Below are 19,626 nucleotides of genomic sequence, written 5' to 3' on the forward strand. Positions count from 1 at the left end.
CTGGATCATCGGGGAGAGGAACAGGCACAGGCGGATTCCTCTGGACTGGGAGAGATTATTGCAGTGGGAGGTCCCCGACTTATGGGCGATAACCCTTAGTGTAATGGATGAGATGGTCTGTGGGCATATCACACACGAAGATAGCACCTTGACATCTTTCTTCTCTAGATAGAAGCGCCAGTGGCAGGGGTGGGGGGAGTGGGAGTCGATAGACATTACGGGGGCCACACATAGGGATTGCTTAAGGACTTGGAGCCTGGAGCTCAGACATGACGCTATGTTGATTGAAGGGGCTTGCCAGCGCAGCGCTGGAGCTGGAATAGGGCTTATATGCTTTGTTATCTGCTGAATGCTTATCAACCGGATCTCAACACGAAATGTGGGGTATTTTGTATTTGTAATAGTCCCTTCTTATGTCTTGTTTATGTTGTAAAACAATAAAAAGATTTTTTTTTAAATCAGTAGCCACTACTGCCAGCTCCAAGTAATATACCTGTTTACTGTCTTATGTGTGAGCCAAGAAATTATGTGTCCTAGTGCGCAAATCTGAATCCCCCCACGCCCCTCCCAAGAAAAGCAGGAGAACTAGGAGATCCCTTATCCTCAGCATGCAGACTCTGATAGCGAGAATACATGTTCGCTCTAAAATAGTTACATAACATATCACCGCCCCCCATCCCCCTCCCAAGAAAAGCAGCAGAACTAGGAGATCCCTTATCCTCAGCATGCAGACTCTGATAGCGAGAATACATGTTCGCTCTAAAATAGTTACATAACATAGTCACATCAGGGCCACATGAACCCCCGCCCCACATGCCCAAACCCGCAAATAACACAAAGACACAAGTGTTAGGTTTGGGAAAAATTGCTGCAGGTTTATTACATACAACATATGTAATGACGGTGGGTTATCTTACGGGCGATCCTAGGGCAGGCCGCATTCTCGCCACCTGCCCGCCTGTTGAGTCAAACAACACAGTGGCGAACCACCCAACTGTTGTACAAATACCATAATTATACTGACACGCCCATTGCTGGGCGTCACTAGGCAAACCCCCGGTTGCACAGGCCCACAACCGCCCGAAGGACTACTGGGGCGCCGACACGAATTCCTGCACCTCCCATGAGGTTACAGGTTAGGCTCTGAGGTTATGCTCTGGCACCCCTATGTGCCCGCTGACGTCCAGCGTTTGCACCTCTCTTCTTCCGCCACAGCCCAGTGCGGTGGTTCCCGCTGCCGCACGGGCCCCCCCACCACTGCTACTGCTCTTTTACCTGCAACCTTCACCTATAATTGCTTCCTTCAGATAGAGGAGGAACAGGGCAATGCCCAAAGGCGTGGGGTGACACCATCAACCCTGTCCCACAAAACTAGCTCGGTCAAGTTCCTCGTCAGTCCCTGGAACACGACCACACCAGGTGCGGGCCCCTATCCTCCACGAAGAGTCCAAGGCCCCTGACATGACCTTGCATGCCCGAAGGGAAGAAGGTCCCTTCTACCCCCTATCTGCCGGTCCCCGCGCGGACCGATCACCAAATCAGGGAAGCTAAAGGGATAGGAGGGGCCCCTACTTCTGTAAGCCCTTTGCATCATGAAATAGGCTGTCCAGCCCCTGCCACTGGGACGCCAACATATCCCTTCCCACAAAGCGTCAGAAAACTGCGCCAAGGAAGCCACTGCTACAGCTGAAACGCCATCCTCTACACAATCTAGCAGTAAGTGTGCTTACTGAAACGCCTCTTCTGCACAATCGAGCAGAAAGTGTGCTTACATGACGCTTGTGCTGCTAACCTCAATAGAGGACCAGGGAATTGGAGGGCACAAGCCAAACTATAGAGTTTGGACGAGTCCCAGGTAAGCAAAATACCGGGTCCACAGGCAATTACAGCTGGCATCCCCTGCCCCTTGGGTTTTAGGCTGGTAAGCAGCTATGGCCATGATACCATTGAGTTAGCTAGTCTGTATGCCGACATACGACCACCTCCCGGGGACAGCTGCGCCTGCAACGGGGAACCCCCTAAGCTCCTGACCTGCGCAGGGACATGCCTGGAGAGAAAACGCCACTCCGACACCAATAGGCATAACCACCCGGGTGCAATCCATCTAACGCAATAGTGAAGACTATCCCAGGCAAGAGACCCGGGGATGGGGAGGGCCCTCCCTGCAGAACATCTGTGCCAATATACAAGCGCAGACACAACATTCCAATAAACTGCAAGGTTGCGCTAGAGCAACTAATCCCCCACAGGATACAGAAATCTATTGCAAACACCTGTCCCCCCCCTAGTTAATACATGCCCCCAGTCCAGCCTGTCGGCTGCCAGTCTATCCTACCACAGGGATAGCTTGTCCTGGAGGTAAACTAGGACCCCCCCCAAAAGGGATAGGGAACTGACACCCGGGGGTGGGGGGGGGGGGGCGGGGTGGGCACCGGGTAAGATACCAGAAAGAATATTCTCTAAAAGCCTTATAGGGACCCATCTAAGGATTATTGGCCGTCCGGGCTCGGGCTGTCGTCACCACAGTTGTTCTACTTATACCTGAATTGAGTGTTACACTGAAGGCTGCAGACCGCGGGTGGGCTGCCAGCGAGTACCCGAGCCTAGGATCAAGCTAGACAGCAGGACCAATGGAAGGGGGGGATGACTAGACATATGACCTTCCCTACTCAAGGTGGAGCAACACATGTGCCGTTATCAGGAGTGTACTGGTAGGATTTCTCAGTTTTAAGTTTGCCATTATTGCAGTGCTCTCTATGTACAGGTGTGTGATACTCTTTGTTGCATGCCACGCAACTTCTTTTAACGCACTGTTTGCGATTTCTCACGTGTTTAGAACGTTTGTTCTTGTGCCCGGATGTCCGGTGTGTATTGCATGCTATCCCTATTGACCCCGCACTGGGTGGCAAGATTGCCGACCAAGCATGGCACAATCGCTTGTGCTGCACCCCCCATCGCCTGCCCAAATTACCAGGGGAGTACTATCAACTCCTAGAGTTTAAGCATTTATGATTACCCTAGTTAGGATTCAACACTAAGTAATTCGCTTTCAGGTTCTGCCCAGAAGAAGCCCATGAATAGCCACACCACTAAACATCACCTGGCCTACGAGAACATGTCTAACAGGGACGATTTAGTTGGGAAAAGGTTTATTCTCAATGAGATATCATAGGGGGAAGAGTCTTTAATGTGGATCCATACAGAAACCTCTGGTGTACCGCAGCACTAAGCCTGGTGATGGTTACAGCAGATTTGATAAGTGTGAGGAGGAAAATTCGTACCCACCCAATATGTGCTAAGTACAGTCTGGGTAGCTGGGTCATCCCAGGAGGAGATGTCTGCCCATAGTTTAGTAGATTATCGTTGCAAGAAATTGGTTGGTTAGCATGAAAACAAACATTTGGGAGCAGTACACCCTTTCTGGCGCTAACTTAGACTACCGGGCACACCAAGGCAGATCCATATGGCATTGGCTTACTTAACATGAACGCTCACTTGTGTAACATAAAACTTAACTCCGACACGGGGGAGTTTACTCCAATCCGCATACTACCACGTGCAGGATGCTATGCGAGACATTTTATAATGTGAAGTAATTATGAGTGACAATTCAATAGCTTGAAGTAACGCTTTCTCGTGAAGACGAGGGGAAAGCAGTTGCTCCACAAGGGCTCGTAATTATCGGCTCATATGACTTGTGCCCTAGCGCATACACTGTTTCTAGGCCTGTATATACACACCTCATTCACACACACACAATATTTATTGTAAATGTAAAACAATTAAACCCCTAGTATTTCACATAATAGCAAGCCTCCTGTTCAACTTACTGGAGTGAATGCGGGGACCTATAGATAGCTGACAGAGTTTTGAGACTAAATATGAGTGGCATATCCAGTCTTTTACGAAGTGCTTCGTAAATAATAATAACATCAAACGATACTAGAATTGTTCTAAGATTACCTGCGTGTCAGTTGCAAGGCAGAACTATCGAATTAAAGTAGTCGTGCGTTGCCACGACGTCAGGTTACTTTCCGTAACATGGCCCGGAGTGCAGCATTATCTATAGCTGCAATTGCTTTGTTTTTCTTTGAGCAGGAATCGCACGGTTTGGGTGCGGGGAGCATGCCTAATCGAGTAGTTGGTGTGTCATAGGCACTGTTACCAGGAAGATATGCGCCCCAGGATAGTGATAGAATGATAAAATTACAGCCATGATCAAATACAGCAATAAGGAGGATACAGGCGTCCTAGGTGCCACAGCACCCGCTGCCGCAACGCACTTGTTTATGCCTGTCTCAGTGAGGGAGTTTCTGCATATAAGAAACAGGAGTGGGGGATACTCCCAAATCCTGTCCAGCATCCAGCTATAAACCTATCAGACCAGTTCTATCACAAGCTATGCTGGTGACATACTCCCACCCATACCATTGTAGATAACTACCTGCAAAGCTGATCTATAGCTTGATAAGGGAAGATCCGATAAAAGATGAGCAGAAAGCGGGCGGGGCATCGTGCCTACATCATGCCTCGACGATACAGCACTAGTGCTGCCTGAGAGAGACCTAAGGCCTGTACCCTGCTAATCACACGAAAAAGGTTTATGCCAAACCATTACCTTGGTAATGCACATTTACCTTGGATAAAGACCTACAAGGAAGATGCAACGTGTACAAAGATATAGCTACCGGGCAGCAGACAGAACCAGGCAATCTGCATTAAAGTTTTTACCCAACATGTAGACACCGCAGTTACTGCTAGAAACAAATGACTAATTTAGGGCTTTTGAAGACCGACGATGCATCCTCAAAATCTTGACCCTCCAGAGATGGAGTCTTTTTACTACAATGCCCTACTTTGGAATGATGAGTTACTCAAGTACAGGGTTCCCCCCAACTTGCTACATAATAACAAAGATTGGAGAATACCAATCAGCAGAGCACTCAGTGAGAACCCTTCATAAGAAGCTAAATGCACCATCTTGATGCAAACTAGTGTGATCAGGCGTGTTCCAACTGGGGGAACCGCCACTCACATGCAAGAACAAACCACTGTATGATTATACTTCAGAGTATCCCCTCGCACTTAAGGGGAATTCACAGCATAGAATTCCCAGTCTGGGGGGCACCCGTTTCTAGATGCATCTTTAAATCATCAGCGCACCACAGTAAGAAGTTACTATCCTATCAGTTAATCAATTTACGAAATCCTTTTCATTTAGTCCATAGAATTACAGGTGGTTTGATTGCAAGACTGCAGTGAAGGAGACCCCTGCGTAATTCTGCAGGAGTCCAATCAAGGACCTTCGAAGTGCATAAACCTAAGAAACTTCTCAGCAAAGACAGGTCCTATGTAGGCAGCGTCATACTCATTCCATTGGCAGGATAGCTCTGAAACGTAGAATCAAAGAATTCAGTGGCAAAATGTGCCATGGGTAAAAGACCTGCACTTATCTAAGTTACATAAGACAAACAGGAAGCAGGTGTGGTAATGCAATGCATCCATAGCAGTAACCAGTATATTATACAAGTGTTTATGGAAAGCACAAACTCCAGACTCTGTACAATGGTTGGGATTGGCATTACTAATAGTAGTGCATTTCTAACCAAACAAAACCTTTTTTGGCACATTAGGATAATGAGACTGGTGGAAACAAAAGGCTCCAATCCTATAACTTGCAGTTCGCAGGCAACTCTTTGATGACAGTTAATGGCTCACAGTACTACATTAGGATTGTAACTTATCAACGAAGAACAAAAGTATCTGTTACAAAAGCGGAAACCACTGAGCTTATCCAAGTAGCCAGATCCGAAATTATTTTCCGGTATTTTATGGCCCGAGCGAGGCGCGGTTTAGACAACGCGGCGCAATACCAAGTTCCAATTTGAATTACATGCCGCGTACATTTTGGCACGGAAGAAATGCATAGCGTACAAATCACAGGAAGTTCTGTAGCCTCGCCGAGGCTCAAACCCAGGACCCATAAATCCCTTCTCGGGCACAGGATGGAAACTTCCCCGAACCGAGCCAGACCCACGCCGATGCACAAACCCGTGTCCCTGAAGTCCCTTCGCGGGCACAGGGTAGAAGCATCCCCGAGCTGTAACCGACCCGGGCAGCGACCCCCCCTCACCCCGCAAAGTTCTAAACTGTAGCTCCAGCAGACTGGCAGCCGACCAGGCAACGCTGGCGAAAGCCACCCTGCTGCCGAAGGCATTCTTTCTATCCATGAAATTATATTCTGGCCTTTCGGAGCGTGCTGGCATTACTTCACTTCGCCGTAGATAAACTGCGCATACTACACAGACTGCTGGGCGCTACAATGGTGTACCACTGAACGAACCAGCAAGCAGTGCTTAATAGAGGTCTGCTTCAAAAACGGCCCGTACCTAACACTGCGCATACCTCTTAAATAGCCACACTGTACTGCGCGGTAGAATGATATCCCGCTGTGCGAACCAGCAGGCAGTGCATATACAAAGGTCTACTACATGGATGGCACGTACATTAGACTGGGCATACCTCAGATAGTTTCACTATAAAGGGCACTTGCACGAAAAGGCAACATAATGGGGTAAAAAACAAGTACATTGTATCCCCCTCAACCATACCTTCCCAGGAAATGCCCATCAATGCCCGAACTTACCCGCATGCGCAGGTATTGAAGGATTGTGCTCCCACATAGCGCCGGACAAATGAAACAAGCCGCCCCAGAAAATGGCCGCACTGGACGCCATTACCCTAAGCGCCGAACAACACACCATGGTGTCCCCAAAATGGCCGCACCCGGCCACTATTACACTCGTGCACAAAATGGTGGAACACAACTGCCAGGGACCAGCATCATCCTCACGCTTGCTCATCCATATATGCGTGCACTTGACAAACACTGCGTAATAGAAATCGTGCCGTTTATAAATGTTGGGAGACTGACCAAAGTGTGTCAGCATAACCCTACATCAGACCTGCCGCGAAAGGCCCGATGATAGCCGCCACACAACAATGATATGACTGAATAACGGGCTCGGAGTGAATACATAGATGTCGTCGAGTTTAAATTTAGTACCCGTCAGACGAATACCTATGCTGGGAAGGCCACGTAATTCGGGAATCTAACTGAACTAGCGCCACGGTCAGACACGTATCACAAGAAACCACCGCAGGCACCGCCGCATTTCGAAGCCAATAGCCCGGGGCTAGAACCGAGGAAATGACCTCATGCCTCTTACCACCACCCCTGCGCGCCACGTCCGTGACAACAGCAAAACAAACCACGGGACGGAGGGGAGCAAAGAATTGGGGACACCCACCTGTGACCGCCTCGTACCATGGTACCCGCAGAGCTGCGCTCAGCACCATACCACCACCCCGAGCTCCAGCCGAACACCCGACAACTTGCCCCAAAATTAAAAGGGGGCCGTAACCCAAAGCGCATCACTTACTGCCATCGGGAGAGCGAGACAGCCCGACGCACCCGCTGCCCTACCTAGGATGCGCTTGTAACCGCTGAGCCGCGACCGAGCAGAGCCACCGGCAACCGAGGCCTCAACTTCCACCGGACGGGGCCCAGCAGACCCCTCCTGAAAAATTTACCGCACCTGCATATGACCCCTGCTGCCATAAAACAACACACACCCCGTTACTCGCGCGAAAACCAGTCACTTAAGGAAGTGCCACGACTCCGCAGAGTCGGGTAGAGCAGTAGAGGAGGAGGGGGCCAGAAGGGTCACGATAGGGCTGCGCCTGAAAACGGCAGAAAAACCATCTCCCGCACCCGGGTGCTGCTCCGTTCGCGCCGCCGTCGCAGGCTTTAAATTTCGAGACCTATTGTTCTCCCGCCACTGCAGGAAAGGGGGGGGCACAATGTCTACTGGCGTATCTCGCACAACGCAGGGCAAAACTCACCGCACACGGAAGAAGCCAGCATACACGACGCCAGACCATCCAGGAGCCCCCTTGGGACCTCGGACTGAAAGGGGACCTCCAGCAGCAACCGAGAATAGCGTGTTCCCCGCGAGGACACTACCACGCATCACGAGTGTCCCAAAAGAGTGAAAAGAGTGTCCCAACATGGAACTGCGACGTCCGGAGCGGCAAAGAGGCCTCCCCAGCGGGGCAGAGGTCAGAAGTACTCCCGACGGCTCCTCCCAGCCGCCCCAGACGTGCATCACCTACCAGTCTCCACCAACCAGGGGAGACTGCCTCGGGTTAGAAACTACTACGTCATGCGGGGGCGGGACAGCCCTCCGTGACTAGGAGCCCGCCCTCCTTATGGCCACTGCGTGGCCTCGGGCAGGCGCATATCACCGCCCCCCACCCCCCTCCCAAGAAAAGCAGCAGAACTAGGAGATCCCTTATCCTCAGCATGCAGACTCTGATAGCGAGAATACATGTTCGCTCTAAAATAGTTACATAACATATCACCGCCCAGCAGTTCACCTCTCTCAGGCAACCACAACAAAGGCAGGCGCCCTCGCCAAGGACAGACTGTGACATAAGTGAAATGGAAAGAGGTCAGTAAATTCAGTCACAAGAGCAAACCCGCAGACACCGGGTTATGAAGAAAACATGAAAGGGAGAGGGGCACGAGAAGACGGGCTTTCAGTCACGTGGCAGCCGATGGCAGATAGGTTAGTAGCTAGCTGCTCCAAGAGCCACTGCCAAGAGGGAACGAAAAAGCTCGTTTAAAATATTCAATTACTATCGTATCATCCCTGTGACCGAGTATGCATGAGTGCGTCATAAAAGAAGCACTGGCGTTGCCAATAGGTCTCGCAGTAGGAAAGTTTGAGCTATTGGTTGTGTAAATGACAAAGCCCTTTATGTATTCAAAATGATAACAACAGTGAAAGGCATTGTTATTTGCCATTGTAATAGTTCCACCTGTCGTACTGCGCGATCTATTGGCAAGGTGAGTGTTTTTCGTGTGTGAGTGGCGTTGTGTGTGTGAGTGGCGTTGCGTGTGTGAGTGGCGTTGCGTGTGTGAGTGGCGTTGCGTGTGTGAGTGGCGTTGCGTGTGTGAGTGGCGTTGCCTGTGTGAGTGGCGTTGCCTGTGTGAGTGGCGTTGCCTGTGTGAGTGGCGTTGCCTGTGTGAGTGGCGTTGCCTGTGTGAGAGGTGTTGCCTGTGTGAGAGGTGTTGCCTGTGTGTGAGGCGTTGGCTGTGTGATTTGTGTTGCCTGTGTGAGTGGCGTGGTTTTGCAGTCTGGGCGGGGCTTTGCTTCAGATTTTGAGGAGAGCAAAAACTATGAATGAGATTATTTCCCTAAGGTTTGGAGAGAAGAGAACCCACACTTTTGTGATTGCATGTATGCAACAATATAAACAATTAGAATGGAGGAGTACAGACAACCGATGAGGAGCAATTGTTAATTTTACATTTGAACCAGATAAAGTTATGATGGCAGCAGCAATAGCAAGATGGAATAAAGGAGTCCAGGGTGACTTGGAGGGATTCAAAGCTCATTCAGACATCAGCATGGCTGTATGTTACTTGAGGGCCACCCAGTGGAATACATGGTTAATGGCTGCCACAGTAGGCCCTCTTCCTCAAGGGCTTGGCTAGGCCCTGATGAAGCCGGGAGTAGACCGCGGAGCTCTGCCCTAGGAATCCACCAGAATCCTGAGTCCAAGCCTCACTAAACCCTTGATGGAACAGCAGTGGAAGAGCCCCAGAGCAAGTAATATAGGCCTTGGGGGAGTCTCGTGCCGCAGATTGCGAGAAAAGCGGGATTAGGTAAAGGAAGATCCCGGGAGGCCGCAGACAAAATGGCGCCCCGCCATGCAGAACGAGTGCTGAAGTCGAGAGCCCGCGGGCAGAGTACTCAGTGAGATCGGAGGCGTGGAGACGGCGCAATCACAGCAGCGAAGGCGGGCTGCAGGGAGTGCACTGGATGTCTGAGTCCAGAGGTAATAACGGGGGTAGGGATTCCAGATATCCCCAAGACGCGCAAGTATAGGAAGAGCTGAGGAGGTTGTGATGAATGGGAGAACGCGAGTGGTGCTTGAAATGGAGAGGTGTTGCAGGTGAGCTGGAGCAACCACAGGCCTGAGAGAACTCATGGCCCTGCCTGCCACGCTCTGCAGCCCGAAACAGTGCAGGGATCACAAAGAAGGCGCAAGTGAATAACGTAGTCGGACGCAGACAAAATGGCGCCCCGCCATGCAGAACGAGTGCTGAAGTCGAGAGCCCGCGGGCAGAGTACTCAGTGAGATCGGAGGCGTGGAGACGGCGCAATCACAGCAGCGAAGGCGGGCTGCAGGGAGTGCACTGGATGTCTGAGTCCAGAGGTAATAACGGGGGTAGGGATTCCAGATATCCCCAAGACGCGCAAGTATAGGAAGAGCTGAGGAGGTTGTGATGAATGGGAGAACGCGAGTGGTGCTTGAAATGGAGAGGTGTTGCAGGTGAGCTGGAGCAACCACAGGCCTGAGAGAACTCATGGCCCTGCCTGCCACGCTCTGCAGCCCGAAACAGTGCAGGGATCACAAAGAAGGCGCAAGTGAATAACGTAGTCGGAAGAGGAGCCTAGGAGCAGAAATAGAGACTCTGCCGTAGGATAGCAGGAGCTGCAAAGTGCACAGGACGGCGGTGGTGAGGGGCCTTCAGCAGTTCAGGTGGGAGGCGACTCCGCAAGTGGAGGACTGACCTTCATCCGGAGGGATGAGAGGGGGCACAATACAAGACTGTAGTGCAGCCTGCGGAGGGGGATAGTGGGAAGCGCCCCAGGGCCAACGATTGCAGTCGCATGCTGGTAAAGCATGGAGAACCCCGGAGAAAGAGACTGTGGAGTGGAGTGAGAGGGCCCACGACAAGCTCAAGATACAGACCGGGGAAACGGGTAATGAAGGAGACAATTCAGACACCATACCGGCCAGTGCGAGAATGGACGGAGTGGAGTGTGAAATTGGAGAACGTGATGGTGGGAGACCCAGTGTGAGCCCCAGGCATCAACGGAGGAAGGGCCAGGCTGAGTGGGCTGGACGGGTCCGGAAAACACAGGAGGTTTGAGGGAAGCATCGGGTGGAGCTCCCTGGTGGGACTGAGAAGTGCAGAAAGAGACAGGGGGCTGCCAACCATCCCCCATCCAACGTCCAACCAACAGGGAGGTGAGGCCGTTGGCGAATATGGGCAGGCAGATTACGAGGGAAGCCGGATGGGGGCGGGAAAGCCTGGTGGGAGGCGTGAACGCCGGATGGGGGCGGGAAAGCCTGGTGGGAGGCGTGAATGCGCGAGGGGAGGCAGGCGGATTGGGAGAGAAGCCTGATGGGGGCGGGAGAGCCTGGTGGGTGGGCGTGAATAAGGGGAGGACTGGGCTGGGCTTGCATGCGATGCGCGTGCATGTACACGGGCACTGCATGAAAACCGCGGGGCTGAAAGCCCTTTGGTTTGAAGATGTTTTCGCCACATGAATTCTCGCTACGCTCGATGCGCTTGCGTGCATCGATAGGTCGCGAGACCTAAAAATGAAAAAGCGGAGTCTCTGTTAAACCTAATGTTGGGCCGGGCCATGCATACCTTTCTTTCTCCCTTGCAGCCAGCAATTTGTCGCTTCAGAGCATATGTCTCCTGCATCAACCCCCAGCGGTTGTGTGTAGTTTACAGGCTGAATTGTTGCACCATTTAATATGGGTTGGCGAACTCTCGCTGAATTTCACCTGGGTATCGTGTGTGTCTCAGTCCTGGTGTTTCCTTTAACAACCATGTACTGGGACACTGATTAAGATGACTACCATACATACACGGGATATATTTCTTTGTAAACAAGCATTGATAAAGCTATGAGATATACTGGCTTTGGCAGTGATTTTCAGCCATGGTGACAGCTGCGCGGCTGCTGTTCAGCATGATTGCAAATAATTATTTCAGAAGTGCTATGACGCAGCCGGCATTAATGCGCTTAAGGGGTTAGTGATAAGTCAACCGACAGAGAGAAAGGGAAAGGAGAGATGATGTGGGTGGGGGTAGGACATGCGAGAGACATTGGGTAACCACACTCAAAACAAAAGGGGGGGGGGTTGACTAGGGAACCAAAAGGTCAAAGAGAGTGGGCCGAAGGAGCTCGGGCAGCAAATGTGGGATGGGTGGTAGGAGATGAGGCAGCCAGTTGAAAACAGAGAGTTGGTTGGAGAGGAAGAAGAAGAAGCAAGCTGACAACGTACGGTGAACGGGGGGTATCGAAAAGCAAGCTGACAATGGAGGGTGGGCGGGCATGGGACAGAAACATTTCAGGACAAATACAACACTGAACATGTTCATGTATTTCTTGAAAACTCAAAAATGTCTGGACAAGAAAAAACACCAAAGCACTACATTCCAGCAAATCTGGCAAAATAAGCGTTTTCCGAGTTCTTAACGAAGGAAGTCATTTGCCTATATCAGTTTCCATCTTGTTTGCAAACGTCAATTAATTGTGTACATCCATGATGGTTTTCAGCAGTTGTGACCAATCTTCCCTAAATTTAGCAAGCTGAAAGGATGAAGTTTAAGGGTTGTTTCTTTCCACAAATTTGGTTCAAAGTCACCAATATGGACTTAAGTTTTTATGGGTACAAAAAGAGGATTTCCTATTTTCATGGCCTGAATTGGCTTTAGTAAGATTAAAAAGAAGGGTGCTGTAGAAATGATAGAAGTTAATCAAACGACCAAGAGAAGATCAGGGTCTTGAGATTGTATCGGTATTAGAGGAGGTTTGGTTCATCTTTGAGGCTAAGCAAAAATGAGTTCTGTTTAGAAATTCAACACCAACAGTAGTGCTTCTAGGTTTGATGATTTTTTGCCCAGCCAATTTTGAGTTATCAAACAAAAAATAGCTGCCAAGAGTACATGTGCCAGTGTTGGATTGGTCCATAAATGTTATCCTATCAACAGATACCACACTGTGCCCTCCTGACAAGTGGGACAACATAAAGGTGGTCCTCGAGGCCAAAATTGGGCTGAAACGTAATGCTAGAACCTACAGGCCATTTTCGCAGCCTCCTTACTGTAGAAACATTTAAGGACTGGACATATATGTTACTCCTTGGTCTGTCTTCTTTCTTCTAGTCCTTATCACTGGGGGAGGCCGCCCACCTCCCAGAAACAGATAAGCTTTTAAGCTTTACTTTACAAGAAATAAAACATTTGATTCTTTTAGTCTTTCTTCCTTCCTTAGATTAAAAAGAAACGCAACTCCCCCATATCCTCAAACCTCCTTGCTTCAGCTGACTGGCTTCTTTCTGCCTCCTTCAGAGACGGTATCCGTATGGTCACAACATTCATTAAGTGTTTTTATGATTAATGTCCTTTCTTGCTAGTACATTGAGCTGCTTCAGCAGGCAAGGGGTTCTGGTTATTCGGTAGTCTCAATCTTCATGATCAAGTGCTTTAGATGAGATGAGAAGCGTGTTGCGAGGCGACAGCGCCATGCGGAGCTCCGCGACAGAAAGTATTTGCAAAGCAAACTATACAAACAGGAACCACTTGTAGAGCCCGAATATGGAGCTTCCTGTAAGAATCCATAGAAGGGAGAAAGTCCACTGAAAAGCAGCACAACCACCATAAAGATGCTGGAGAAACTGACCTGGTAGAACAAGATTTCTTTTCAATATCCAGAAAAGATCTGCCAATAATGATTTCAACTGCTGAGAGGAGCTTTAATAAGCCTCCAAAACACGGAACTATCATAGAACCTGACCTAGCTGAGGTTCAGGAGTCTTCACCTAGAGGCAAACATGTGCAGGGGGTCAAACTGTGGTAACTCCTTTAGCACTTTAGAGAATTATTTGGATTGCAGGAGCATGTGCAAGACAACGGGATTCACTTTTATTCACCATATAATAGTCCTAGCCTGGATGACATTCTAGAACAAAATTTCAATAAGACTATTTTTTTTTAAGAATGGAGACATGTTGATAAGTCAGTTTTCCCTACGCTTCCTGAACCACTGCTATCCGGTGGGAAAATTTGAAGAATTTCCGCAGATACCTAAACTCATTTCCATTGTATCCACTATGGCATCTTCTTGGTCTCAAGCAGCGGAAGCTTTCCGTGAGACAAAAAAAGTAGACATTTTTAAAAGTTCCTATGCTGCATCTACCTTTCCAGTCTGGACTAGAACTTTTGCAGTTCACGTCACTCAAGACATTATAGAAATACTTCCAATTACTTTTTGATTGCTTGCAAGCGAGAGCTGATCCTACAGTCATCCAAGAGAATATGGAGTTGCTGACCCTATTCCTGTCAGACACAGCATTTGATTTTTTATTGTCTTCTGCAACCTTGTTTGGAGCATCATTCGCGGGAAAAAAAAGGTTTCTATGGTTGAAATTGTGGAACTTAAATGCCGACTAAAGAACTCTGATTCACTGTTTATCATTTATAGGTCGGTCTCATTGTTCAGCCCAAACCCCACTGAATAATTTACTCCAGAAGACTGTGGAGGAGAAAAAATTCTCCAACCTTTCCGAGCTCCGTCTTCTAAAAAGTCTTTTATCCAACTGCAAAATCCACAGGGTGTACAAGAACCTTGTTCCTTTTGTGACTGGGACTAAGGTTTTGGGGTCATGCTTGCTGGAAAATTAAGACTCCGGCCTCAGCAATTGCATTCCCCTAAAGAATGACTATACCAGAATGGAGGCAAAGGTGTGGGGCGGGGGATAGTAGTAAACAGTTTCTATCCAAACACAAAACCCTTGTTCAAGGCAGAAGGGTGTTGGCTATTATCCAAGATGTTTATTCTGTAAAGGTTAAAAAGTCCTCATCCAGAGCTTCGGTTCTGAGGAACCACCCTTCCTCACTCAGAAATCCAGAGACAAACTAGTTTTTCTACAAGGTGTAGAACCAGTCCTAAATAAAAAAGCAGTTGGGCCAGTCCTTCATTCACAAAGACATTTAGGAGTATGTTGCATTTTATTTCTAGTGAGAATGCCAAAGTCTACTACAGTATCCTCACACACCAACCAAGGACTAGTTAAGAGTTCATGGATTGATGGCATGCCACAACAGCAGTCATTTTTTGGGCCCGTCATCAACTGAAGACTCAACTTCAGCACCTCACATCCAGTGGTCGCCAGTGAAGAAAAGTTATGAGCATGTGATTCCTACAACAATATAAATATATCCTTTTCTGCAGTGGTAGATGAGTCTAGAAAATCTCTGAATAGTGGTGCCATTAGTGGCTCCTGTACCTCTCATATTAACCACAAAGGCCAATCACTGGGGCGAGAAAAACCTTGGAGGGTATAGAGTTGAAAAGCAGTTGGTCTCCCTCAGAAAGTCTCCAATGCTCCAACTGTAGGGAACTTTCCGCAATTCTGAGGGCTCTTTAGGGTTTATTTTATTTCCTTAAAAGAAGAGCAGTAATGGTCCGCACGGACAACTGAGTCACCAAAAATGATGAGAATAAGCGGGGGGGGGGGGACAAAAAGCCCATCTTGGCTCAGATAGATTACTCTATTTTGTGCATTGTCAAAACTCATCTATTGTTTCTAAACGCACTATATTTCAGAGGAAGAGAGAATTTGTGAATTGAGAAACTTCTCCCATCAGTGTCTTATCATCTGAGCCAAGGGGAATTACTACTGATAAAAGACTGCTGAGATAAGAGGCTTTTATCTCAGTGAAGTTGGTGTCCGGAAGTGTAGGGGATACATTTCCTAGCTCTACCATGGCTTCCAGGAATGCTGTGTGCATTCGCCCCATTCCATTTCTCCTGGGGGTGTTATAGAAGATTCAGGGGTAGCGAGGCAGCAATAGTAACCCTCGTAGCCCCGTTCTGGACACGCTGACCTTGGTTTCAATACCTTTATCAAAAGAAAATAAAGACACCCTTGCAAAGCTTTCTAGACTCATCTCCCCTCTAGTTTCCTCCTCCCAGCAGACTCTGTTCTGCCTTCACCTCAAGGCGTGGAGGTTGAGCTATAACAGCAAGACTACTTTTGAGAGGTAGTCATTTGTAATCAATCTTCTTGGAAACCATCCACGTATGAATGTTCTGTTCAACACTGAAGACATGTTGAAAACTGGTGCAAAAAAGGGAGTGTTGAAACCCGATTTAGTGACCCCTTTCAAGGTCTAGAATTTTTATGGGAAGGGTTTCTCAAAGGATTGAGTGCTTCTAACTTACCATCACAGTGGGTAACAATATGTATCTTTTGTAAAACATAAGTTAAACTATCTAACATAGTTCCATGGCTGTCCAGGTTGCTTAGGAGCTTCAGTTTACAAAACAAATGGTAGTTCCTAGCCCTCTACATTCTTAGAACCTTCTTACAGTTTAGAGAAAACGTCAGTGCCCATCATTTGAGCCATTAAGAGTCATCTTGCCCTCCTTGCCTTTCAGCGGAAATTGTATTCCTTGTGGCCCTAACATCTGCTAGGTTGGAACTAAGTACTGTTGAGGATTCCTACTTCTAGTACTATTTACTATTCCAGATATGATAGTACTACTTTTATGTCCTGGATTTTCTCCAAAAGCCACATCTCAGTTCTATATTTGATAAGTAATTGCCGTACCAGTTTTTGATTCTCATTCTTTTTACACTATACTTTTGTCTTTTAATGATGAGAAGCGCTCTCATCATACATTTAAAGTGCTACGTACTTCTGCTATTTAAATTCTGTTTTTAACCTTTGAACCAGCTATACTGAGGAGGTGGGTGAGTCATACCATTGCTCTGGTTATGATCCTTGGGGGGGAGGGGTGTGGGGGGGGGGGGGGAGACAGTTCCTACAAACTTGCAAGGTTGTTCCACGATGGAAGTGGCTACTTTCTGGGCCGAGACAAATGGAATTCCCTTAGAAGAAATCCACAGAGCAGGTACATTGGCTATTTCTCATACATGTGTAACTTACCACTAATCTCCCCCACCCTGAGACTTAGGGGCAGATTTATGAGGCCCTTGCGCCACGTTTACGCCGCTGTTGCGTCACGCAAGGCGGCGTAAACGTGGCGCATCCCTACGAACGATTTACAACGTGACGCATCTGGGCAGATGCGTCACGTTGTAAAGCCCTGCGCCGCTTGTGGGCGTTCCGGCGCAGGGTGGGCGTTCCGGGGCAGGTGCGCCTCGCAAAAGTGGCTGAGTGAAATCTATGAGATTTCACTCAGTCACTTTTAAGCCAATGCTGCGTCAAAAGCCTGGGCCTGCTTGAAGCGAATATATGACTTTACCACGAATACAAATACTCCGCATGGCATTACCACGCGAATTTTACTTCGCAAGTGGCTGTACCACGCAGCTTTTTAGAACGCAAGTTCTAAACTCGCATTTCAAAAACGTTACGTTCACCAGCTCTTACTTCCATCCTCAATCGAAATATGCGTTAAAACACGTCTACCAAAACTAAAAAAGGACTTCAATTATGACGTACTTCCCACTTCTTCGGTGCGGCTCTTTTCTTTTTTTATTGACACTTTAGTGCGTTTTTTTATTGTATGTAGCCTGCTCGTTTTTTGTTTTTTATGGGGGGGGAGACCCCCCCTACCCCCCAAGGCCACGCAGAACTTACATGCTGGACGACCAAAAGGAATACCACTTGCGTGGTAAAGACGGTCGTTGAAGGCTCCCTCGTTGAAGAGACGTTTGCGGGGTAAGTGGATCGTTGAAAACGTCATGCGTGGAAAAGACTTTGTTGTAAATGATGTTTCCCGCTTGAAGCAGGCGTAGGTCTTGACGCAGCATTGTTAAAATGGGGCACCCCCGAGCCTTGCTGGAACTCCAGCAATGCGACACATTTCCGGCACAGATGCGTGACGCATCTGTGCCGTTTTTGCACCATGGTGCGCCGCATTATAAATGCGGCGCACCATGGCTGGCGGAGCTGTGGCGCACTGTGGCGCATGTTAACTGGCGCATCCCTGGGGATGCGCCAGTTAACATAAATCTGCCCCTTAGTCTTTCTTGTGATACTCCTCATACTTGCCTCTCGCCCATCCATATTTCCTTCAGCACGAGGAGGCTCCAGTTATTAACTGAAGGGAGGAGGGAGGATACAGCAAAGGTATAGTCTTTTGAGGAGCTCGGTTTAAATTACGGTTCGGTTGCTAGTGACGAGGGCCTGTGTGACGATCTTTTTGGTATTGATTGGGATCCATCTGAAGATTCTGCCGAGCATGCAAAGGGTGTTGAAGCAGGAGGAGGTGCATGGGTTGGGGGGGAGCAGAGAAAGACTAAAAAACAATGCTAAGCATTTCTTTCTTCTAAAATAAAACTTAAAAGGATGTCTGTCAGGGGTTGGGGCCTCCTCATACAGTAAGGCTGTGACAAGGAAGACTAGGTCAAATGATAATGACGATTACTGTTAAGTAATAAGACATGAACCAATGTCCAGCAGAAACCATCTGCCACTGATAAACTGACATTCTTCCAGAAAGGTGTGTCAGACAAAACAGGTTCTACCACGTTTGTGCACTGTGAGCAATGGAAACAAAGACATTTTCTTCTAAGTTGACAAGAACGAAATATAGACTTGTACATGGATAAATATTATTAGACTGGTTGTCTTTCTCTGTGAGGAGAGCAAATCTCTAGTTGCCTATGAACTCACTCATAATCGTATAGTAAAAAAAGTCACTTTAATGTTACTTCTTAGCTATGTACAATTTCATGTTGTAAATTAACACCTATGAAAAAGTAAAGAGTGAGAAAATGTCTCCTGCTCAGACATAGAGGACATGTGGTAGCTGCTATAGAACGTAGCTGATGCATGATGATGTGACTGCGGTTGACAACCATATTTTGAACTAGTGATGCCACAAGTCACCAACTAAAAAGTCTATAAAACACATATTTTCTCAAACTACTGAGAACACAAACACATTTAAAAAAAAATTGGTGAACAAAAAAAAAGACACCAGAATTACAATTAGAGACTGTCGCTGTATAACTAGTTTTCATGACAGAGTTTATTTCAATATAAATGTGTCATGCCTTGTTTATCTCTGTGATAAAACCGAGGGAACCTCTGGGGTGACTCTGCAGCTCTCGGGGAACATGAACTTTCCTACGCTGCCCATTTGGAGAGCTAAGAAACAACGGACTTTGGCAGTGACCTTCTGAGGGGAGGTCATTGGCTGCCCTTTGCTGCTCTTCCAAGGGCACGAGGATACGCATACGCCCATAGAGTTCCATAACGGTTGTTTGAAAACGACACACTGATAGGTCTAAGGAACCTCACCCCCACCTCCCATGATACTGCCAACCGTCCCACACGCCGACAGACCCCCATGGCTCGCCAGTAACTCTGTGCCCTCTAACAGCCCCTAACTCACCCAAGTACCGCACCCACGTGTCCCTGTAGAGGTCCTTCTGTGCTGGGGGGCTGCCGTGTGAGTCTTGAGCATGTGGCCCCATGCTGCAGGCGACTGTGCGCCAGGGGTGCCTCTGTCCTTCAGCTGCGCCGCTCTGGTACAGACTGGCTGGCAGCATAGACTCAAAGGGGGCGGCAGTCTGCCAGAATACGAGGACAGCTAAGGGATCGTCAACAAATTACACATATCCTCGTGCCAAAAAATATAGCTTAAACGTGTTTCCCACGTGTGTGAGAACCTAGCATTTTTAAAAACGCTAGTTTGTGTTTTTCAGAACACACCGTTAAAGGAATAGTAGGCATGCGGAAGGGCCGGGTTGTTATTGAGCAGCGATAAC

At 48.3% G+C, this 19,626-nt stretch overlaps 1 protein-coding gene across 2 annotated transcripts in view; it reads right to left on the minus strand.

Annotated features, from left to right (window-relative positions):
* The window catches only part of MTFP1 (mitochondrial fission process 1), a 160,716-nt gene extending 141,306 nt beyond the window's left edge, over positions 1-19,410 (minus strand). For both annotated transcript variants that reach the window (XM_086943201.1, XM_086943200.1), the window contains exon 1: positions 19,251-19,410. In XM_086943201.1, the coding sequence (XP_086799327.1) occupies positions 19,251-19,407 (157 nt within the window). In that variant the 5' untranslated portion in view covers positions 19,408-19,410. The remainder of the gene's footprint in view (positions 1-19,250) is intronic.
* Positions 19,411-19,626: the final 216 nt, after the last annotated feature.

The sequence above is a fragment of the Lissotriton vulgaris genome, chromosome 11 (genome assembly GCF_964263255.1).
Source record: "Lissotriton vulgaris chromosome 11, aLisVul1.2, whole genome shotgun sequence".
Lineage (NCBI taxonomy): Eukaryota > Metazoa > Chordata > Amphibia > Caudata > Salamandridae > Lissotriton > Lissotriton vulgaris.